Genomic DNA, 25,171 nt, shown 5'->3' on the forward strand with positions numbered 1-25,171 from the left:
GTCAGACTCACTCAAATCCTTACTCTTGCCCATTTTTCCTGCTACACATGAATTTTGAGGACAAAATGTTTACTTGCTGCCTAATATATCCCACCCACTAACAGGTCATAATGTTATGTCGGTGTATGTTGTGTAGAAACATCTGATAAACATCTTAGAATCAGTTTTACATACACTCTAAATCATAAACATCACATTTAGTAAATGTCTATTTAACGTCTGACAGGAAACGCCTTAGAGACAGAAAAAAAATACATCTTGCAAATGTAAATGCAGTTATCAAATAAGGTATCAGCTATCAGGGTACTAACTTTCGTTGGAACTACATTGCTTGCAAAACCGCTGAACTTATACCAGTGTGTGTAAAAAAAAAAAATATGTACATAAACTAAGTATTTTCCTTTGGATCAAGTAGGCTATTTTTAAGCAATCGACTGCTGCATCTCATCTGCCCGGAGCAAAAAGTGACAAGAACAAACAAATGGATAATAAGAAGGGGATGCTGGGATGGAGGGCTGCAGACTTATGGCAGGCATGTACAAACTTAGACATAATATAAAAGATTTTAGGTTACAATTTATTTGAAAGCTTTTCCCCCCACCATTTAATCACTTTTTTGTCATTATAAATGGTTATGTAGTTGAATTTTTAAAAAAAAGTACAATTAGGCCTAATCCATGCACTTCCTTAATTAATATATGATCTCATAAAGAAGCTGCATGCATAAATGATAAAATAAGTATTAAAAAAGGTTTTAGTAATATAGCACTGTATTTTTAAAAATATAGTAGCCAATGTCACACAACAGGTTTTAAATGTGTAAAATAACAATGTCAAGCGAGGAACAAGGGCTTTGTAAATTCTGACACTTTCCTGGATTGTCTGCAACACAAACACCACACCAACTACAGTGCGTGTTGGGGAAACCCTACTTCTACTTTACAGTCCTGAAAAACAGGTCTTGTAAATGGACTATACAATAATTAACCATAGGAATGAAGTCGGAAGAGTACAAGGAGGAAGTTCTAATGTTTCACAAAAATGATATCAAGCGCTAAGAATCTGTTGACATGTCTTTTGGCCTTAACTCATCCTACAAACAGGTTCTACAGACTGCATTGTTTTACAGTGATTTCATTTTCATACACTCTTACACTGACTTCAATATCATTTCAAGCACGCAGACCGTTTCTTAACCATGTTTCTTCTAGATACACAACCCCATTTTTTGCCACATTGTATCTTATATTTTTAGTGATAACCAAATAAATTGTATAGTAAACAAAAACTGTATAAATAGCTATTTCTTCAGGTTGCACAACTTTTAAAGAATATAATAGTTGGGGGTTGAGGATGAAGCGAGGACTCCGTAATGAAGTAACAGGCTTTTTATTAGTTATGAAATAAAACAAAAAACAAACAAAAACTGGGGGGAACATGACTGGAAACTGGACAAGCCCAGGCCAGGCAAGGCAAGGCAAGACAAGACAAGGCAAGACAAGGCCAGGCCAGGCCAGGCCAGGCCAGGCAAGGCAAAATGGAAAAGGCAGGGCAAGACATGACATCGGGCACAATACTGCAAACACATGAGAATAAATAGGGAGCAAACAAGGTCATTATAATTATTATATTATAATGATTATAGTATTGAGGGAGGACAGGTGGCGCAAATTAACCAATAATCAGGTAAAAAGATGAGGGCGGGGTTAGACAATAGAAGGTATGCATGTGACGTTACCGTCGGCCGGAGTGACTGCAGTTACACCCCACTGAGTGGCAAAAAGACTGAGCGGTAGCTTTGGTTTGCAGTGCGAATGCCGCAAAAAACACACAAAACCAGGCCCGGCGTCGGGGTAAGCTTGGCCAAGGACCCCATGGCCATCCCTGTGCCCCCCTCTGGACCGAGGGAGACTAACTTGATAATAGCGTGTAGTTTTCTCACTCAGACCACTGCCGTCTGCTTCTGCTCCTGATTGCTTTTAGATGGAAAAGCTGTCCAACACTGCTGGTCTAGGGTCTATAATCCTCTGTCAAATGATTCAATTTCCAACGTGTTTTCCCTTCGGTGAGTAATGTAGCCAATCACAGACATGTTTGTTGATTTCTTGAACACAATGGCCAATCACAGGTGTTGAAGTTAGAATCCGCTCACAGAGTTTTTGTCCAGTGCTGAGTTCTGCACGTGCGCAAATCCTCTCTAACAAAGTGTTCATTGTGTAGTCAGCTTCACTGATTAAAGGGATAGTTCACCCAAAACTTAAAATTAGCCCATAATTTACTCAACCCCAAGTCATCCTAGGTGTATATGACATTCTTCTTTCAGACAAATAAAATCTGAGTTATATTACAAAAGTCCAGGCTAATCCAAGCATTAGGATTTGATTCATAGTCGCATTCCATGGAAAAGTGTTGAATGTTGAAAGTGAAACTCAAGATGCGTACGTGGTGTCATGACGAGCGGACCTGGTCGCGTTAGTCTTTCGATCGGCAGGGGAACTTTCAACAATTTTTCTATAAATTTAAAAGGGAAGGCGGTCGGTCGAAAGTTTACTTGATAAAGTTTTAAATATGGATATTTTTCTTACACAAACGTGTTGATTCGCTTCAGAAGGCCTTTATTAACACCCCAGAGCCGCTGGAGCAGTTATTTGACGGGCAGATGCACTTTTTATGGACTTCAAAAACAGAGCAACTATGAATCCAATTCTAATGCTTGGATTAGCCTGGACTTTTGTAATATAGGGTAGAGTGGGGGAAAACGCCCCCCTGGGGTAAAACGCCCCCCTCCTGTTTTTCCCAAAATAACCACTAGAGGGAGTCAAGATATATTTTCACTGTTGCTATGCACTTCGTTGACAACGGGGATAAACAAATCTCCTTGGAGAAGCTGACACCAGCGACGTATTTGAGGAGAAGAGGATTACATGCTAAGTGCTATAATTTTCAGATATTAGTAAACAAGTGTTTAAGAGAATATTGTTCTGCAGGATATCACAGTGATGTATGATAGATGAATAGTGAAGTCTGTAGTTTGAGAGGAAATGTTATTTATAAGGAATATAATTATATCTTAAAAATTAAACATTTTTTTAAAAGGTCATAGCTTGTGGGGTAAAACGCCCCCTACGCTGAGGGGTAAAACGCCCCCCAAAGGGCATAGTTTCTCTCTATCATAATTACTATAATAACATATTAGATTATGTGAATGGCTACTGAATTAAAGTTTATTTATGTATGTATTTATTTATTTGTTTATTTAGTATTTATTTGTTTATTTATGTATTTATTTATTACAACACATTTGTTTGCATGGCTTAGTTATATAAATATAAATGGTAAAATTGCTGCGAATGGCTAATGAATTAATGTTTATTTATGTATAAATTTATTTATTTGTTTATTTATTATTAAAAACTCAATTGCAAAACTCTGGAACAGTCTTCCTAACATTGTTCGGGAAGCAGACACACTCTGTCAGTTTAAATCTAGACTAAAAACACATCTCTTTACTGTGGCATACACATAAAACCCTTTTTCAATGAAATGATTGTTAGGCTGCATTAACTAGGTCAGCCGGAACCGGGAACACTTCCCATAACACCTGATGTACTCGTTACATCATCAGAAGAATGGCATCTACGCTAATGATAGTCTCTCTGTTTTATCCCGAGGTTTACTGCAGTCAGCCGGATCCGGGCCGTATCCAGTTCAGATGGTGGACCTGCGCCCAGAGAAGACCAACACAGGACCCCGAAGTGTCTGCAGAGACCGTGATTGGACTCCCCCTGCAACTGCCTCATCGACACGGCATCTCAATAAACCCGTCTCCGGCGTGTTGACTCAGATTGTTCGAATATTAAAATTAAATAATACTTAAATCGATATGTCATCCTCAATAAACCCGTCTCCAGCGTGTTGCCTCCGATCATTCGAATATTGCACTTTAATAATTATTTAATCAACATCATCCTCAATAAACCCGTCTCCAGCATGTTGCTCCCGGTCCCTCGAATATTCTGATCTATTATGACCTCCGAGCTGTAAAACTGCCAGAATAATAATAATAATACGCTGTTTGTTAATTGGCCAGAGGAGAACTGGCACCCCGACTGAGCCTGGTTTCTCCCAAGGTTTATTTTTCTCCATTAGGTCACCCGATGGGGTTTTGGTTTCCTTGCCACTGTTGCCTCTGGCTTGGCGTGCTCAGTTGGGGACACTGCATTTTTCAACTAAACATCGAAATACATCTAAATAATGAACTAAATTATCCATTTAAACTAAATTACTGATCAAATTATTGATCTAAAGCCCACACTGTCACTGTATGATACTTGAAATTTTTCCAGAATGGCTTTACAGCTGAATAAAATTATGCTGCATTATTTTCCTGTTTAACACTGTAAAGCTGCTTTGAAACAATCTACATTGTTAAAAGCGCTATATAAATAAAGTTGACTTGACTTGACTATATGGATGATTTGATATTGCCCAACTTTACTGCAGTTTTCTCTTTTTCCTCTGTCAAACCTATATGTTTTATTAGTTTATATATTTTTCTTTTTAACCAATATGTACACTGTAAACCCGAATAAGTTGTCAAAACTCCAAAAATTGAGGCAATCAGTTACATCAAATTTAAGTTAAGAAATGTAAAGCTCAAGTAAGCAGAACTTGCATCTTTTTAAATTTGTAATCATGCATTTTAATTGCTCTGAACTTGAAATATCTGAGTAAGCTAAATAATACATTTAACTTATGTAATCTCAAATTTTTAGTTGGGGAAACCAGCTTTATCTAGATAATTCAATAAATGCCACCTTGCTAATTGGTTACACAATGCTTTGGTAGCATTAGCACTGAATGAGCAATATAATTTAACTATACCTGTTCTCAAACTAAGCTCATGCTCCACTCGTCACCATGATGGTAACCCTACAAAATAAACAACATAACAAAAACATACATTAAACATTAAACAGTACTAAATATCCCACTTAACGTTAACGCACACACAAAAATCACAATATAACACTTAATTTTGACATTTACTGTCCCTTTTGAGTGTCATGGCAAAGCATGCTGGGAAACATGAATCCCAAACCAATTTCGGTTAAATTTAAGTTAGTCTAAATTAAAAGAAACAAGTTCATAAAAACCAAACCAATGATACAATTTAGATTACTCAAAATGTGTCAGTTTGGTGAACTCAAAAGAAAAAGAAAGTTATAAATACTAATAAAAGTTCATTTGTTTGAACTAATTTGTTTAATTTGAGTTGGCTCTACTCAAATCAATTAATTATTTTGAGAGTTAAGGTTTACAGTGTAGCTGTTAGCCCTATTTGGATGGGATTCGTTTAACATGGAGAGGTGGGGTAAAGTAATTATTACCGGAGCTTCTTAAGCCGCGTTTCCACCGAAATTACCCGGAACTATTTGTACCAGGAACTTTTTCTCCCCCAGACCTGCTACAATCTGCGTTTCCACCGCGGTCTAAAGTACCGGGGAGATTAGGCAAATTAGTCCGGTGACGTGGGAATGCGCGCGACTGCTTCTCCCAGTTACTGACGGACAGTAATCACTTTTGCGCGATACTGTCTGCAACAATAACAAGTGTAGGTGATGCAAGCAGCGCTGCTTTTGCTGATTATGTACACACATTACCAACACTGTTTATTTAAACGTGCACTTTCACCTGGTTTGACCATTTTAATGCAAAATGGGATGATGGGCAATCCAAAATCTGAATGTGTTGTAATAGCTCAATTCCAAAACAAAACATTTTCTATAAAAGGATAATGAGGTTTCAGTCATGACAGATGTGTGAAAAGTTAATTGAATGAAAACAATAGACTGAATTAAGCAGTTGAAAGATTAGGTACTAGACTGCAAGTATTTTATTTTTTATCACAATAACATCTCTTAACATTCACAAAAAAAAAAATTCACATGACTAGTATTACAATATGCTTCATTAAATGCATAATTTTAGAGACTTCTTCCTCAAATTTGAAATGAAGCAGGACCACACTTATGGCTTCACTTAAGTTGTGGTTATAAGTTATTATACTACATTCACATAGTTATACATTTAAAAATATAATATTTGGGTTTTCTAGATATGTTTATGTGCATATTCAGAAAGACTTGCGAGCAGCAGCCCTTTTATTTGCTTCCTACACTACAATTAGAATGTGGTTATATAGTTAGAATGTGGAAATTAAAGACACAGTGACATTTTACACATTTTACTTTATTTTAGACAGATTAGTTCTTACAAAATTAAAATAAAAGTGTGCAAAGACAAATAAATTACTAGAACAATAAAATGAAAATATAAAATGTGAAAACAACAATATAAAAAAAAAAGTGTATTTTTCAGTAACCTTTCCAAGAGCTGTGCCAACACGTACAATATATAAAGTACAAATGTGGTAGTGCAAATGCTTCATTCAAGCGGCTGGTCATTGTGGCTACTTCTTGAACGACTGGACAAACTGTCCAAGAACAGACAGAAACCCGGTCTGAAAGTCCCTCTGCTGCCGTCTGCTTTCTTCCGCTTCTGACTGGTGGAATGCCAGCTCTTGCCTCCTCATCTCTCCTCGGCCTGGCTCTCCAGTAACAGCTGAATATATTGGTCAGGCTGTTCTTGTCCATGCTGCAGGACGGCCCGGCTCCTCCATGTCCCTCAGTGCATCAAAAAAGTCACAGTCCTTTTTCCTTTTCCCTAAGTAGAAAACTTGCACAGAAACACATGGAAATTAATACACAAGGCAACCATGAAACAATAGAAACCATCAATTAATTATTTAAAGTGTTTTCACTACAAATAATGAACAATTGTTTGGCCAGCTTGAACAATGCCCAGTGTGCAAATTTTATCATGGGCAATTTAAGTTTACAATTAAAAACAACAAAACCATTAAGGATTACACATCAGTTTTTAAATATATACACATTTTTGTCAGCTTTATAACGTACTGGTGACCGCGAACGAAAAAAACACGCTGGTCTCCGTTGCCTGCGATTCATCAGGGCCACTCGTTATGTCTGGAAAAGCACGTTGAAAAAAGTTACTGCAACGTGTTTAAACACTGCAACGAGTTTAATAGATGATACCAAGATGATATATTTACCTTCAACCCACTCGGATTCCTGGATGGTTTCCAACAACGCACTAGCCGAGTCTTTCGTTACCGCTGCGCCAGAAAAGGACGGTCTGTGTCCCAGCAACGCGTCCAGGCGGTCATACCACTTGTTGATACGCCGGTCGGAACCGCTCCGGTTGTTATGATCCTTTAATTTCTTGTAATCTTGTCTTAATTTCTTCAATTTCTCTCTGCACTGTTTTCCAGTGTGACTGGAACCGAGTCGATATCTTCAGGTAACGTTATACCTTTTCATAACGGGTCGCCGTTTCCAGTTCCCGCTGGATGTCCTCCTCCGCATATATGCTCAATAAAGCCTGAACCTCGTCGCCGGTCCATCTGTCGAATTTATTGTTGAACTCCATTGTTGCAAAAAAAAAAATTTACTGAACGCAAAACCCACAGAACTCACCTCGCAAAAGACTTGTAAATATGGCGGTGGAAAAAAAAAATAGCTGCGAGAGCTCAACCAATCAGCATGTTCAGCGCCCAAGTCCCACCCCCGAAAGTTCGCGAACCTTTCAAAAGTCCCACCTCGCAAGCAGGGCCGTTTGGAGGGGGAAATATTTACCCGGAACTTCATTTAGACCCTGGTTCCTGCGGTCGAAACACACCGAGTTCCCCCCCAAAGTTCCTGGTTCCGGGGTAAAGTTCCTGCGGTGGAAACGCGGCTTTAGTGATTTTAGTCCCGTCAGAATATTTCATCTTTGTAATCATTACGGACAATGTCAGTCAAGATTACGGCGACTTTAACCTTCTGTAAAAAGATCCAGAAAAATGACCTCAGGTAATTCTAATTCCATCCGAATAGACCCGCTGTAAATATGTACATAAATATTCCTTAATTTCCTGTTTAAAAGTAGTTTTCCCTTTTGTCAAATATGGAGGCGCTTGAAAAAAGCATTCAGTTGTGTTCTAGGACGTGGGACAAGTCTGTGGCAAACCTCAAGTGTTTTCTGCTTACCATTCAGATAAAAAGAAGGTTGAAAGCACTTGTCAGAGGCACACAACTTCTTTTAGCTTTAAGTAAGTGCCTATTACCAACATAATTCAATCAGAATTCAATTAATAAATTATTCGCCCGGACCTAACTGTTATATATATATAGGTTATATATAGATTATATGTGTTTACGCACGTGATGACAGGAATCAACTTAATACGCACGACAACAGGGAGGTGATGACGGGGTGTTAATTGAGTTACCCCTCCCACTTCTGCTAGTTTTACCGAAATTTCTTATCCCGCGCGATTATAGGCCATTAATATTACAGATGGCCTGTGGTGAAATTACATTACTCCATTTACCCTTGTAAAAATAAACCCCTCCAAATAGGCCTTTATATATATATATAAATGTGTGTGTGTGTGTGTGTGTGTGTATCTGACACCACTAGTGAAAATGCTTGTTTTCATTTTCCAATTTGCTACAAAACAGTTTATTACTATTCATATTATATGAATATTCGCATAACAATTTGAACGAAAAGTTGAACTGAAAAAGGTACTAATTGTATCTGCCTCTTCAGGGAAAGAAAGGACATCTGGAGTCGAATCAATGTCACAAATGAGAAATCATCACGACACACTAAACAAATCCCGTTCATCTCTTTTTATTAAAAAAAATGCAACCAGGTTTCCACCTTTTAGATATATCAATGTGAACAAAATCTGTTAAAAATGTTTTCATAGTGCACAGTTTAACCTCTGTACAATTGTCGCAATGGGGTAATTACAAAAGTTCCTCATTTGTTCATCATTGGAATCACTAGTTTCACTAAATACTGAGTCCCACGTGAAGGTGAAGGAGGTTAATTGGCCAGTCCTGTGGTTTCTCCTCCCTGTAATGATGATGCTATCCTCAGAGCCTCTTCCAGTGAAGTCTGCTCATTGAGCTAGAAGATAAAACACAACACCCATGTTCAATAATACATACAAAAGCCCAGCTATACAGTTAAAGATCAAGGTCAAAACTAACAGTGAAAAATATTTTCATAAACTAAAATACTGAAAATAACATTAAACAGAATAACAACAAAAGTGAGTGAAACCATCTAAACTATAGGCTGGACAAAAGGTTGGAACTACCAACCACAACTTTTTTTAGACGCAAATGATTTCCTTCAGCTCAACTGTCATGGAATTGAAGTCACAGGATAGTGGGATATCATAAGCATTGATGTACACTGATGAGCCAAAACATTATGACATTACGCCTAATATACAGTTGGTCCTCCGCGTGTCGCCACAACAGCACCGATCCACCGAGTCATGGACTCTACAAGAGCCCTGAAGGTGTCCTGTGGTCTTTGGCACCAAGACATCAGCAGCAGATCTTTCAAGTCCTGTAGGTTGCAAGGTGGTTCTGCCATGGATCAAACTTGTTAATCCAGCACATCCCACAGATGCACGATTGGATTGAAATTTGAAGCATTTGGAGGCCAGGGCAACACCTTGAACTCTTCATCATGTTCCTCAATGTGTGCAGTGTGGCAGGGGTGCTTTATCCTGCTGAAAGAGGCCACTGTGTTGTGACACATTCCTCACATAACCATCTTTAAAATTTTGTGTGACTTGTGCCACAGTAGACCTTCTGTTGGCTCGGACCAGACGGGATAGCCTTGGTTGCCCTTGTGCATCGATGAGCCTTGGGCGCCCAACACCCTGTCGCCGGTTTGTGGTTTGTCTCTACTCGGACACTATTGGTAAATTCTCATCACGGCTGACCCGGAGCAACAGACAAGCCTTGCTGTTTCAGAGATACTCTGACCAAGTTGCCTTGCCATAACAATTTGTCCCTTGTCAAAGTTGCTCAGATCTTTAATCTTAAAGGGTTAGTTCACCCAAAAATTACTTACCCTCATGTCATTCGACACCCGTAAGACCTCCGCTCATCTTCGGAACACAAATGAAGATATTTTAGTTGAAATCCGATGGCTCAGAAAGGCCTCCATTGGCACAATGCACTGTACACTCTCAAGACCCATAAAAGGTACTAAAGACGTCGTTACAAAGTCCATCTCACTACAGTGGTTCTACTATAACTTTATGAAGCGGCGAGAATAGTTTTTGTGCGCAAAAAAACCCCTAAATAACGACTTATATAGTGATGACCAATTTCAAAACACGGCATCATGAAGCTTTGAAGTGTTATGAATCAGCGAGTCGATTCATGATTCGGATCGCGTGTCAAGCCGCCAAAATACTGAAATCACGTGACTTTGGCGATCCAAACCATGAATTGACTCACTGATTCATAACGCTTCGAAGCTTCATGATGCCGTGTTTTGAAATCGGTCATCACGATACAAGTCGTTATTTAGGATTTTTTTGCGCACAAAAACTATTTTCGTCGCTCCATAAAGTTAAGTTAAAAACCACTGTAGTGAGATGGACTTTGTAACAACGTCTTGAGAGTGAACAGTGCATTGTGCCAATGGAGGCCTTTCTGAGCCATCGGATTTCAACTAAAATATCTTCATTCGTGTTCCGAAGATGAAGGGAGGTCTTTCGGGTGTCGAAAGACATGAGGGTAAGTAATTAATGACAGAATTTTCATTTTTGGGTGAACTAACCCTTTAAGGAGCCCATTTCTCCTGCATCCAACATGTTGGTTATGAGAACTAATTGTCTGCTTACCATCTAATCCACCTAGACCTTAATATATGGCCTTGTTAGGAGATCATCAGCAATATTCGCTTTACCTGTGACTGATTATAATGTTTTGGCTCATCAGTGTATCTGTGCTAACTTCAAAAATCAGATGAAGGTATCTCAGTAGACAGGATGTGCAGCTTTTGGACACAGCCTACATGATTCTTAAAAATACTAGCCATCATAAACTTGCCAACTTTGTAAACCGTAAGAGAGGAAATTCACACACTACCAGACTTTTGTTCCAGACACAACTAAAGGCTAGTTCACACTGCACCGACAGACACGACCAACGGCAACAGACACTTCATTGGGTTTTGTCAGATCAGTGTGGGTCTGTTGGAGCTGGTCGATTGTTTTCGCCGAATGAAGATGTTCAATTGCCATTTGTCGGGTCGTGGCAAGTCTGAGAAGTGATGTACTAAAATCTGGTGATTGTCCGCGTTGATCTGTGTCTAAATTCAGAAACATGCGCCTGCCTTTTTGCAAATGAAAATAATGTTCTAAACTCAAAGCTCAAAATATTAAACATGATGTTATCTTAGATTAAATCATAGTCTGAAGCTGAAAATCACGGTCTATTGCTACCATATGAGATTGTCTGTGAAATTGGACAACTCCGACTGCCTAAAATCTGAAGATTGGCTGTGACTTTCGGCAACTAGCATCAATTCCTCAGACGGTCAATCAGGAAAAACTCTGGGCAAAATGTAGTGTATTCCAGCCTTACCTGAACAGCTATCTGTGTGCCATTAGAAGTAGCCAGAAGTGTAATCGGGTGTGCCGATAAACCACCCTGTCTGTTCCTGGAAGTTAATTCTGGCATCATAATAGTCATCTGGAGTAAACAGAAAAAAATACTTAAAAATAGTTAATATTATCAGTTTATAGAGTGCTGCAGGGATGACGTATTATAGTGGGCCAAAACCTGGACAAAAAGCAGTTCTGGTTCCATTGTCCTGAAGTCAATGGGTTTTTTGAATGGGTGGTAACACTTCAGTTTAGGGTCCAAATCTTACTATTAAAGGGATAGTTCACAGTTTATCTGCTTATCCCCAGGGCATCCAAGATGTAGGTGTCTTTGTTTCTTCAGTAGAACACAAATTAAGATTTTTAACTCCAACCGTTGCAGTGTGATAGTTGTATGATGCATGTCAATGGGGATATTTTAGAGTACGAGAGCAATGAGAGTAAAAACACATAGACATACGAATCCTTATTAAACCATGCGGCTCGTGGCGACACATTGATGTCTTAAGACACCAAACGGTTTCTGCGAGAAACCGAACAGTATTTATGTTATTTTTTTACCTCTTATCAGACCAATGTCATCTAGTATTCTCAGCGCCATAACTTCCGACGAATGAGGTCAAAATACTAGTGCGATCAAAGATATATATACGTAGATGCCTCATTCGACCGATCCGTGCAGGCACTAATGAGGGTTCTATGTATATATCTATGATCGCGCCGGTATTTTGCATCTATTTTGACCTTATTCACCGGAAATGATGGCGCGGGGACGGCTGATGCAGAGCCATAGAAAAAAATTAAATACATTTTTAAATATGGATATTTTTCTTACACAAACGCATCGATTTGCTTCAGAAGGCCTTTATTAACACCCCGGAGCCGCGTGGAGCACGTTATTTGATGGACAGATGCATTTTTTATGGACTTCAAAAACAGAGCAACTATTACTGCTATTATAATGCTTGGATTAGCCAGAACATTTTTAATATAACTCAGATATTATTCGTTTGAAAGAAGAACGTCATATACACCTCGGATTTTCCTCTGACCATAATTTTTATTTTTGGGTGAACTATCCCTTTAAAGGGCATATTGCAGGTTAATTTTTTTTCAAAATGAATATATAACCTTGTATAAAAATAACATATGAAAAGGTAATGCAGGATTTAAAATGTTTTAAAAAGACATTAGAGCCCAAATTTAGTAGATAAAGTGGGCGTTTCGTTGGCCGTTTGTAAAAACAACTTTTTTTCAACATCGCGTCATATTAAGTCACGAGAGGGAGTCATTTGCCGGGCTCTGCGTTGGCTCAGTGCAGATTAGGTTGGTATTCAGTACGTCTGTGTATTTTCGGTAGTTTTTCTATTTCAAATTATCATTGTCATGGTAAATTATTGTGTCCAGCCTGGGTTTCCTAAAAACAAAAGTTAGAAAAACCTGCATGGTGGTGTTTTGTGCACTTCTGCATCTGCTTAAAAACACGCGGTGATGTGTATAGCGTTCACTTTAGACCGGTGGATTATCAACATTGCAATACTCATGTAAAGGATGATATTAAATGCATATCATCAAGTCACGGGTTTGAATGCCGTTCCAGTGCACTTTCATGGGTAGAAGGTTGGAAAAACACGGGTTACGGGTTGCATGGAAAGCGGCATTACAAACTATTCTAACTCAAACTTTCAGGGAAAATGCTTTTTAAATAGACTAAAATTGTTGTTGGAAGCTTTGTTTAGAGCCTACATTTTGCTTTTTACTTCTGGCGATTGTATTTACACTTTAAAATTCAAAATTGTGAACAAAACATGCAAGAATCATAAACTTTTGTTGGTCCCAGAGCTTATTTACTGCAATAATACAAAAGCCATTGGAATATTCCTACTGGGTTTTTGTCGAGGGAACCAGAGTGATGCAAACCTCCAGGTTGGCCTACAAAACCATCATCACTGCAGAGCTCTATATGCACACAGATCAGCATTGGGCAGAATATAGTCTTGTGATAATTAGGAAAGAACCTTTTATGTGTTTGCTGGAAATGAAAACCAAACACATGAATATTTGGTTCTCAAATTTACAAAAGCCAAAAATCCTACACACCTGTCCTTCAGTCCCGTCCTCTGAGACCATAGTCACTGAATGAGCCTCCGCTGAAGACAGCAAAGACTCAGTGGGTGGGAAGGTGATCATACTGCCATCTTGTGTTACCATAGTGATTGCATTTCCAATAGCCTGTTAAAAATCACAGAACTTCCCATTCAGCACATGCATTGTGATTAGCTTCTGGATTTGCTGTAGAAGTCTATGGCAGCCAGTGCTGGTTAGTAACTGATTACAAGTAATCCGGATTACATAATAATCAGATTACAAATTAGTTACTTGTAATCAGATGATATGTTTTAAAATACTGATTTGACTGTGCTGACACTATTGAATGAGAACAGAACTGAGCTGGACATCACAGTTTTCTGCAGAACTACTTTTTAGATGAAATGAGACTAATTTAATGATTGATGACATTTACAACAGAACTGACTTCAGCTGAACAATGACACCATTTTCTTTTAGAGCGGCTGTACAGCCGAAAAGCATCACTGAATCATTTTCCTGTTATCACTGTAAAGCTGCTTTGAAACAATCTGTATTGTATGAAGTGCTATATAAATAAAGGTGACTTGACTTAATATTCACAAAAAATGGCAGTAAATTATTCATAATTCCTTGACTGTCGCTTATTCTCTTTTTTCTGTTAGATCTTCCTTTCTAAAAAAAAGACTATTGCTTATTTATGTTCAGACAGTCTTCCAGTTTTGTGGAATTGCACACACAGACTGGCCATTAGTCAAGAGGCTATTTTTACACTGAAAATTGAGGCAACATGTTTTTTTAATTGTGCACGAAATGCATTATAATATTCACAGACTCCTTGCTATGTTACATCTGAAATTGGTTGTTTTAATGTATTATACTTTCTAAAAGTGTATTATAACTGTGGTTATAATTATTCATAAGATCACACAAGGCGTAATTCATGCATTAAATATACTTTTATAACACATTATACATAAATGGTTTAAGTGTTACCAATATTTGTTATTAAGTTTTATTTCGATTGTTTTTATTTGATCATTTTAATTACTTATTTAATGAATAGCTTTTCATCAATTTACGAAGCAGTTCCTTCACAAATCCCAGTCTGGGAAACCCTGACATAATGTAATGTTTAGTGCACTTGATATTGTTTATAACAAAAAATGGAACACATTAATATTTATTAATTTATATTAATATGGTACAAAATTACCCTATCCAAATCAATGTGACAAACGAGTTAAGTCAAAAGCAATCTAAAAGTAGTTTGATTTGTTATAAAATAGATCACTAAATACAATTTCCATCTTGTATTCGGTAATGGACTTCAATTTGTAAGTAGTCTACCCAGCACTGATGGCAGCACAGAAATTATTGCACATTGGTCTGAAAATTGCCAGTTTCAGGGTCTGAAAAGTCCCCTGAACAGATTTGCAGTCAGCCTTTCAAAACCCTCTAGTGTCACCAACCGTTCAAATGACCAAGTACATTTTAGCTTACAGTGTAAGAATCTACTGACTTTTTTTCTATGCTGTGTTAAACAGAGAACCACACTTTAATTGGTAGTCAAAAGCATCATCAAAAAGACTCAAAACACTTAATACAAAAACATGCGGTCTTCTGTGAAACTTTAGATGCAAACCTGTGCTGCTCCATCTTGTGTGATGAGAGTCACATGCTGTTGTTCCGTGATGTCAGAGATTTCAGAAGCCATTTCAGGACAAGTGTCCTCACACTTCACAGGACTAACACTCAGGGAGGGGTCATCTATAGCCTCTGAATGCAAAAAAACAACAACAACAGCCCATTTCCGCTCATGAGACATCATCAAAATCTAATCTTATATCTATGATGAAGGTATTTTTTCAAAACCAACCTGAAGGGGGTTCAAAATAGCCCTCCGACTCCTCTTCTATCGGCTCAGAGTCATTGTGCGCTGTCCGTTTGTGCATGACTAGTGTGGAAATCTGCTTGTACGTCTTTCCACAGTGGTTGCACTTGTAGGGTTTACAGGGAGTGTGCACTACATTATGTTTGTATAGACTCGAGTACTCAGTGAATCGCTTGTCACAACCAGGAACTGTGCAAACATACGGCCTCTCTCCTGCATGTAATAAAGGCACAGCTTTAGATATTTCACAGAGTTGCATTCATGGTTACATTTAGGTTAGATTAAATATTATAAAGAAAGAGTTGAAACAAATAGTCCACCCAAAATGGAAATTCTGTCATTATTTACTCCCGCACACATATCTGTATGACTTTCTTTCTTTCTTTTGTGAAAACATAACGACAGATTTGACACTATTCACTTACTCTCATGTCATTCCAAAAACACTGAGACACTTCTCAATATACCTATAACACTTTACAATAAGAGAGCCCATAAGTTAAAGGTGGGGTAAGTGCTTTCTGGTAACCGATGTTGATATTTCAAATCACCAAAACAAACACGCCCCTTTTTTGATAGCTCCGCCCCACACATACGTAACCCAGGCAACGACTATGGCGGAATCTGCTGTGCCAGCCGGCCGAGGGTATGATGTCATCAATAAGTGAAAGCAATGTGTTACTATGGTAAACCAGGTCGAAATGTTCAGTGAAAAAGCCATCCCTTCCATCCCAAAAACACAAACACAGTTCTCATGAACAACTCGATAGCACGAGAACGACAGTCCAACTAACCAACATATTACAATTATGACCAGATTAGAGGGTTATATTGATCACAAAAGGAAACAAACATATATTAGGAGTATATTATCTCACTTTTCAGACACACTTTGTGAGCTGACGCTTGAAACTGAGGTTTTTGAGGTTTTTGAGGTTTAGACGCTCCAGGCTTATACGGTGTGGAAATGAATGGGTCTTTATCATCGCTGAAGTGAACGACAATACGATCGCAAACGGACAAGCAAGCAAACATGACACATGAGCATATTCAAGCAAAAGCCAGCATATATTAGTTCTGTGAAACAAAACAAAATCAATGTTACTCGCCTATCGAGAAGAAATAAAGCAACCTCGGCCTTCGCTCCTTGAGTTCTCTACACTTCTAGCCTGATCGTAAGCCTTCTTTTGTTCCACACACATCTTCCACATGTGTTTTTTATCTGCCATCTCTCTCTTTCTGTCGTCGCTCGGCTAATGTCCGTCCTGTGTCGTGTCTTTTGAATAATGACGTGCACTAAGCGCTCTCTTCTCCCCATCATTAGTAGACACGCCCCTTACTGCTGATTGGCAACACGTTTGTTTTGGTACTCGGCCCGAGACACTTTTCTAAAGCAGTTTTGAAATAACCCTTACCCCACCTTTAACATTAGTTGATGTATTAACTAACATTAACAATGAGCAATACATTTATTATGATATTTATTAGTCTTTTTTAATATTAGTTAATAAAAAATACAAATGTTCATTGTTAGTTCATCTTAGCTCAAGTCCATTAAATGATATTAACAAATAAATTGTTTAAGCATAATAACGTATTAGTAAATGTTGAAATCAACATTAAGATTATTTAAATGCTTTAGAAGTATTTTTGTTACACTTTATTTTAAGGTGATGTTGTTACAGTGTAATTACACAAATAAGTACTGTGTAATATGAATTAATTATATGTAAATACTTTAGGGTTATGGTTAGGGTTATTTACACTCACCTAAAGGATTATTAGGAACACCTGTTCAATTTCTCATTAATGCAATTATCTAATCAACCAATCACATGGAAGTTGCTTCAATGCATTTAGGGGTGTGGCCCTGGTCAAGACAATCTCCTGAACTCCAAACTGAATGTCAGAATGGGAAAGAAAGGTGATTTAAGCAATTTTGAGCGTGGCATGGTTGTTGGTGCCAGACAGGCCGGTCTGAGTATTTCACAATCTGCTCAGTTACTGGGATTTTCACGCACAACCATTTATAGGGTTTACAAAGAATGGTGTGTAAAGGGAAAAACATCCAGTATGCGGCAGTCCTGTGGGCGAAAATGCCTTGTTGATGCTAGAGGTCAGAGGAGAATGGGCCGACTGATTCAAGCTGATAGAAGAGCAACTTTGACTGAAATAACCACTCGTTACAACCGAGGTATGCAGCAAAGCATTTGTGAAGCCAAAACACGCACAACCTTGAGGCGGATGGGCTACAACAGCAGAAGACCCCACCGGGTTCCACTCATCTCCACTACAAATAGGAAAAAGAGGCTACAATTTGCACGAGCTCACCAAAATTGGACAGTTGAAGACTGGAAAAATGTTGCCTGGTCTGAGGAGTCTCGATTTCTGTTGAGACATTCAGATGGTAGAGTCAGAATTTGGCGTAAACAGAATGAGAACATGGATCCATCATGCCTTGTTACCACTGTGCAGGCTGGTGGTGGTGGTGTAATGGTGTGGGGGATGTTTTCTTGGCACACTTTAGGCCCCTTAGTGCCAATTGGGCATTGTTTAAATGCCACGGCCTACCTGAGCATTGTTTCTGACCATGTCCATCCCTCTATGTACACCATGTACCCATCCTCTGATGGCTACTTCCAGCAGGATAATGCACCATGTCACAAAGCTCAAATCATTTAAAATTGGTTTCTTGAACATGACTGAGTTCACTGTACTAAAATGGCCCCCACAGTCACCAGATCTCAACCCAATAGAGCATCTTTGGGATGTGGTGGAACGGGAGCTTCGTGCCCTGGATGTGCATCCCACAAATCTCCATCAACTGCAAGATGCTATCCTATCAATATGGGCCAACATTTCTAAAGAATGCTTTCAGCACCTTGTTGAATCAATGCCACGTAGAATTAAAGCAGTTCTGAAGGCGAAAGGGGGTCAAACACAGTATTAGTATGGTGTTCCTAATAATCCTTTAGGTGAGTGTATTTGTAATTATGCATAATTTACTGTTATCACTAGTGTAATAAGTACATGTACCACGTGTGACTACTACGTCACCTTAAAATAAAGTGTAACCGTCTTTTTCTTTGTTAGTTTATGTTAACTGATGTAGTTCACCAACATTAAAAAATTAAACCATATTGTAAAGTTTTACCAAAATATCTTCTTTTATGTTCCACAGCAGAGAAAAAGTCATACCTGTTGGAACGACATGAGGGTGAGTAAATGACGACAGCATTTTTATTTTTGCCTGAACTATCATTTGAATACAATGAAAGGGAATGAGGACTGGAGTTAACAAGCTCCAAAATGGCAAGAAGCACCCTAAAAGTGGTCATGCTCTATATTTCAAGCCGTCTGAATTCATATGATAGCTTTGTTTGAGATACAGATTAACAATAACAACAACTTGAAAAACAACTTGAAATAGTTGTTTTTGATAGTTGTTGATCTGACCAGATTAGCACATCAATCAAAATTTCTCCTTTTGAGTTCCATGTAAGAGAGAAAGTCATACGGTCTTGAACAACAGTAGAGTGAGTAAAAGAATGACGATTTCTAGGTGATCTACCCCTTTAAGTCTAAAGAGCAGCATACCTGTATGGATCCGTATGTGGTTCTTGTAATTTGTTGCGCTGGCAAAGGCCCGATTACAGCCTGGCTCTGGGCAGTGATACGGTTTCTCTCCTGTGTGTGTGCGAACATGCACCTTACAGATGTTAGAGGTAGTGAAGGATCGTCCACAGCCCGGGAAAGGACATAAAAATGGCTTCTCTCCTTAAAAGAACAGAGGCCATTGGCAGGAGCCCAAGTAATGTGGTGGTATAGTGGTATCACATTGATAATAATGCGGTTAATATGTGACCCGTGCTGGCAAAAGGAGTCGGAATGCGCACAGGATAATTTCGAGCTACAGGCAAAACAAGTGAAAAATGTCAAATTTGTTGTTCATTAAGTTAAGTTCATTAAGCCCTCCTTTAGCAATCAAAATTGTTCCAAATAGTACCAAATAGTAATTAAACATCTAAAATAATTTTTATTTGTACCTTTGGTGTACCTTCCTAAATCTTTCCTTTGTTTTAATAATGAATATTTGTCATGTATCCATGAAAAAAATTTTCTCTGCTCGCTTCTCGATTCCCTCAGCACAAGTTTGGTATCGTTGTGAAGTGTAGCATTCAAACTGTAGATATTCATAGCGAATTCTCGATGACATGAGTCTGAACCAATGAAATGGGGTGTAACCAAATGTGACAAAGCGATCTTACTCGCACTGAGTTACAGATCCGAAGTGTGCGCACAAAGACGCCTCAGACAGAGTGCAACCTGATATATGTACATATACATTTACATTTTACATTTATGCATTTGGCAGACGCTTTTATCCAAAGCGACTTACATTGCATTCAAGGTACACATTTTACATTTTGTCAATTCTTGCTTTCCCTGGGAATCGAACCCATGACCTTGACGTTGCTAGTGCCATGCTCTACTGTTTGAGCTATAGGAAAGCCTCAGTATGTACAGGGGAGAGCGCGAATGCAGTCCCCCACTACCATAAATTATGCAGTCGAGATTCCCACATTTGGGGAATTCGCAGGGGTCAGCACAACCGGAGTGCAATGGCCGAGCCTCGCCCTGGGTGAACCACCTTCCTGATCATGGTGTCTCCCCTGCCAGGTAAGTATCATTTACACACAGAGTTAAGAGTATTTCAAAATATCCGTCTTGGCGAGTATTCACGCAAACATTATCTGTTATGTCTTATGATTAACTGTTGGGGAAAAAACATCTGATGTGTAACATTATATTAGATCTGTGCGGTACAGTAGATCTTAATATATAGGCTATATAGGCTTAATGTTAATCAAACAATTGTGGTATCATGGGGAATAAAGTTGAATATATATTTTTCCTATAGATATGAGTTTTGACTTGGTGTGTGCCAGATTTTGTGTTATTACCAGGGATTTTAAGGTATGGTTGCTAGATGATTGTGTTTTGGAACCTTCAGAAACTTTAACTAGATTTTTCTCAAAATTGACTTTGCTGACTCTATTGACTTCAAACGCGATATTTTTTAACAGAGAATGTGAAAACAACAATAACTCTTTTTTTTAAAAATGTGCCAATTGTAACTCATTTTGCCAGCACGGGTCACATATGACAAATCGAACCCACTTTATATTAGGTGGCCTTAACTACTTAACATTTAAATTAATAATTTGATACAATGCACTTATTGTGTACAAACACGTTTTTACATTGTACTTACATTTAAAAAAATACCTGTATGTAATTACATCTGTAATTCATTTCTGTAGTTACATTTATAATCACACTGTTGACAATTCCCTTACACCTAACCCTACCCTTAAACGTACCCATAACACCACACCTGTCCCTAACTTTACCTGTATCCCACCTCAATATCAGCAAAAGTGTTTTGCAATACAATATGAACAAAATAAATACATTGTAATTCTTTTTTTATGTAAGTACAAAGTAGTTAAGGCCACCTAATATAAAGTGGGACAGACAAATCTCCATATCTTCGCTGTCGGGCGAAAACCTTGTCTCCAAAAAACTGGCTATCTCCAAAAACTATACTTTTCAGGAAATGGAAAAAAAAAACATATTTCTTAAATACTTAAACACAGCGCTGTCAAAGATGATATTATGGCTTTATACGAGTCATTATATTATTAACGTTTAACCAAAATCAAGCTCAAATGGAGTTTTCAATGTTTTTGACAAGTGAATTTTGGACATATGCGTTTTGTCCGTCATTAGAACGGCCGCATCTGAGGCAGTAATACGTTTCCATCAACTTACAGGTTATTATGTCTACTGTAGCTATGTGGGCTCTCAGTTTTTTTTTCTGTCATTTGGCCTAAATCCCATGCTATTAAAGACAAAGTCCTTCACACAGGCTATTTACTGGCTATGACTCAATGACAAATGCTAGACTAAGACACTCTTCTCAAATCCCTCCTCAAATACATAAAACATTAGCCTTGAGTAAAGAATATACTGTACAAATCCCTCCTCAAATACATAAAACATTAGCCTTGAGTAAAGAATATACTGTACTTATTCAAAGAACCAGTTCTTAAATTTACCCAAACTGTGGTCCAAACTGTGTGTGGCACCTCATTCATGATAGAGTTTTACCAACAGTTTGAGGAGCCATTGGAGGTACAAGGTTTAGTCTTTTTAATATTTTTCATTGGTTAAATATTTGCAAAAACCCACAGACAGACATATAGGGTGACCAATAGTAATGATTTATGAAAAATGGAGATACAAGGTTTCCGCCCGACAGCGACAATTTGAAACATCGATTTAAAACAGAACTTTTCTAATTCTTGTACAAGTCTTATGCATGCAGCTTTTTTTTTTTAACACAGTACTGTGTGATAACTTTATTCGTATTCAGATAATAATATTCCAAGCAATAGATGGAAGATTTTAAGAAGGCAAAGAAAGTACCCGTGTGAATTCTGGTGTGCTTTTGAAGGTCCCCTGAGGTCTTGAAAGACTTTTTACAGTCCAACTCCTGACAGCGGTAAGGTTTTTCTCCAGTGTGTGTCCTGATGTGACTTTTCAAACCATAACCTAAAAGAAGTGATGAATATAACAAGTGATGAATATAACAAAGCAAATACATCAAAAATACGCAATTGTTCATAAGTTGGGGGTCTGTAAGATATAAAAAAAAATACATTTTAATACATTTATGTGATCGGAAATGTAGTAAAAGAGTAAGTTTGTGAACAAATTATTACAATTTAAACGCACACTATGTAGCGTTTGGTAGAGTTTAGATTCTCTACCCGAGCCCGAGCCTGAACCCGAACTTGGCCAGGCCCTTGATCAAACATTTGTGTTTTTTTAATCGTTACTTTATTAGCCTAATTGGGTGGGCAGAAAGCTATGCCATAATCAGAAATAATATATATATATATTTTTTAGCAAAGTAAGGCGCCTCCATGTCACGATTATTGTATGCTATAGCCTATTTGCTTCTTATTTATTAAATCCATGCAATTGGCTGATGAAACATTGATTAAAATTAAGATACAATTTATACAAAACGAAATTCACTTTAAAGAAAGGGTTTCTACGAAACAAAACTTAATGAAGTGCTCAAAATCATTTCTGAACCACTCACATTTTTATTAGGGCTGTCAAAATAACTTTTATTATTGTTCTGTTATTATTATTTTTTAAATAACGCAGATTAATCAATTTTGTATTGGACTTTGACCCTGAGCTGTAAAATGAAGGAGGGAGACGAGAACGCTCTGCCTAGATCATTGATTGGAACATTTACGTATAAAAACGGCCTGATGGAAGTGTTGATAAATTACAAATTACAATTCTTTATCGGTTGACTTGCAGTTAGTGAAGGCGGGATAGGCGGAATCACACTGAATGACACACAACAGAAGCGCTCTCTCGCGTGTGCTCTCTCTCTCTGTCGCACGCGTGATCAGTTCTGATCACGCCTGAATAGTAAAATACACGCGCATACAGATGTCAAAATGTCCATCGTGTGGAGTATCTCGCATGAACACAGTCAGTTATTAGTTATCAGTTATCAGGCTTAAATGTACGTAAACAGGTGGGCAATAACCATAACTGGATATGTGTCAGAATATTACGTTGTAACGCGGTGTGTCCGAATAAAAATAGGGATAGCTCACTTAACGTAACTGGAGTTGATGCAAACACAGAGGCGATTGACATTAAACAACACGCACATTATTCCCTGCGAAACATCTCACAAGTCCGTCACAAACTCCATTCCGTCCACAGCGTTACTTAATAAAACAAAATAACTAAATGTTAGCAAAAGAAAACAGAAAATAATCCGCACACATGGGTGCTCGCAAAACGCAGGCAGTTCAGGGAGCGCACACTCTTAAAGGGGCCACACTATATTCCTACTCATTACAACGTCCATGCATTCAGCAGCCCAAATGAATACCTGTCTGTCATTAAAGGGTTAGTTCACCCAAAAATGAAAATTCTGTCATTAATTACTCACCCTCATGTCGTTCGACACCCGTTAGACCTCCGTTCATCTTTGGAACACAAATGAAGATATTTTTGTTGAAAGCTGATGGCTGAGAAAGGCTTCAGACAGGCCTCCATTGGCATTCAGTACATTCACACTCCCAAGACCCATAAAAGGCACTTAAAACGTTGTTACAAAGTCCATCTCACCACAGTGACTCTACAATAATTTTACGATGCGACGACAATAGTTTTTGTGCGCAAAAAAAATCAAAATAACACCTTTATCCAACTTGTTCTTGTCTTCCGTGTGTGCCTCTATGACGAATGCGCGAGAATATGACGCAGATCCGCCGTTCGGACACATGACCCAGAAGTCATTTGTTTACAAGCAGAGGAAGACGCGCGTGTCTAAGCTGTTGGATTCTACATTGATCGTGCTTTAGGTCTCGGCGTAGTGCTCAAAAATGGGGTTAAAGTGTGCATTTCATGGATTCCCGAACCCCGGCGCTACGTCATATTCTCGCGCATGCGTCGTGGAGGCACACATGGAAGGCAAGAAGAGGTTGAATAAAGTCGTTATTTTTATTTTTTTTTGCGCACAAAAACTATTGTCGTCGCATCGTAAAATTATTGTAGAGCCACTGTGGTGAGATGGACTTTGTAACAACGTTTTAAGTGCCTTTTACGGGTCTTGGGAGTGTAAATGTACTGAATGCCAATGGAGGCCTATCTGAAGCCTTTCTCAGCCATCAGCTTTCAACAAAAATATCTTCATTTGAATATCCAAAATCCAAAGAGGCCAAAAACGCCTGGACTTTTTTTGGAAAAATTTAAATAGTTTTGGTTCTGTATAAGTTCTCATGTTTATTCCTGAGTTCCAGGACTCCAAAGACTTGAACAAACTGTTTTCCAGAGGAAATATGCTTAGCTTTTATTTATTTGTGTGTGTTTTCAATAAATATTTGAGTGATTCAATTTCCGTTTTATGTTTTCATTTATGTCTTTATGGTCCCATAACTTATTTTACATTCAGGTGATATCAATGCAACACAAATATACTGACAGTGCAACTTGTCTTGAAAAAAAAAAAGAGGTGTGTCAATTGTCTGTGCACAACAGGGTTGATGTTTTACAAACTTTTTTAGTAAATAAAACCAGGCGGAAAATTAATTGTAAAAATACCCTTAGGTCTTAAAGGGTTAAAGTCCCTGTAAAGTCAAAGTTAAATATTTGTTCTGAGTTTGTCACCACAGAAAAATGTGTTATTATACACCAAGCCAAATTTGAATGATAAAAAAAAAAAACGGCAAGCAAAATCTTGAAAAAATTCAAACGCTGTGTGGCGTGTGTCCGCTGTCTGCGCTGAAACCACGCCCACTCGTGGGAAAGCTGCAGTAAGCACACAAGACAACACTTGTGGGCACGTACTGCAACGATGTCACCAGATGTTGGCGGGACGGGAGGATGAAGGCCGGGGCGAGAGATAGTCGGTTCGGCCCCATTCTGCAGTGGATTATCACTGAATCCCAGTTGTCTCCGATGAAAGTTTTTAAAACTATCCGATGTAAAACGATCACTGCAGAGGCAGGTGTTGGTGGTGATCAAGGGAGCTG

General features: G+C 38.3%; 1 protein-coding gene across 1 annotated transcript in view; it reads right to left on the minus strand.

Annotated features, from left to right (window-relative positions):
* Positions 1 to 8,745: 8,745 nt before the first annotated feature.
* Positions 8,746 to 25,171, minus strand: part of znf143a (zinc finger protein 143a) — a 28,115-nt gene continuing 11,689 nt past the window's right edge. Inside the window, exons 10-16 of the mRNA XM_079810815.1 lie at positions 22,026 to 22,151; positions 19,131 to 19,310; positions 15,519 to 15,746; positions 15,285 to 15,418; positions 13,652 to 13,783; positions 11,532 to 11,639; positions 8,746 to 9,042 (exon numbers count right to left, since the gene is read on the minus strand). Of these exons, the coding sequence (XP_079666941.1) occupies positions 8,959 to 9,042; positions 11,532 to 11,639; positions 13,652 to 13,783; positions 15,285 to 15,418; positions 15,519 to 15,746; positions 19,131 to 19,310; positions 22,026 to 22,151 (992 nt within the window). The 3' untranslated portion in view covers positions 8,746 to 8,958. The remainder of the gene's footprint in view (positions 9,043 to 11,531; positions 11,640 to 13,651; positions 13,784 to 15,284; positions 15,419 to 15,518; positions 15,747 to 19,130; positions 19,311 to 22,025; positions 22,152 to 25,171) is intronic.

The sequence above is a fragment of the Gobio gobio genome (assembly GCF_949357685.1).
Source record: "Gobio gobio genome assembly, chromosome: 2".
NCBI classification, from domain to species: domain Eukaryota; kingdom Metazoa; phylum Chordata; class Actinopteri; order Cypriniformes; family Gobionidae; genus Gobio; species Gobio gobio.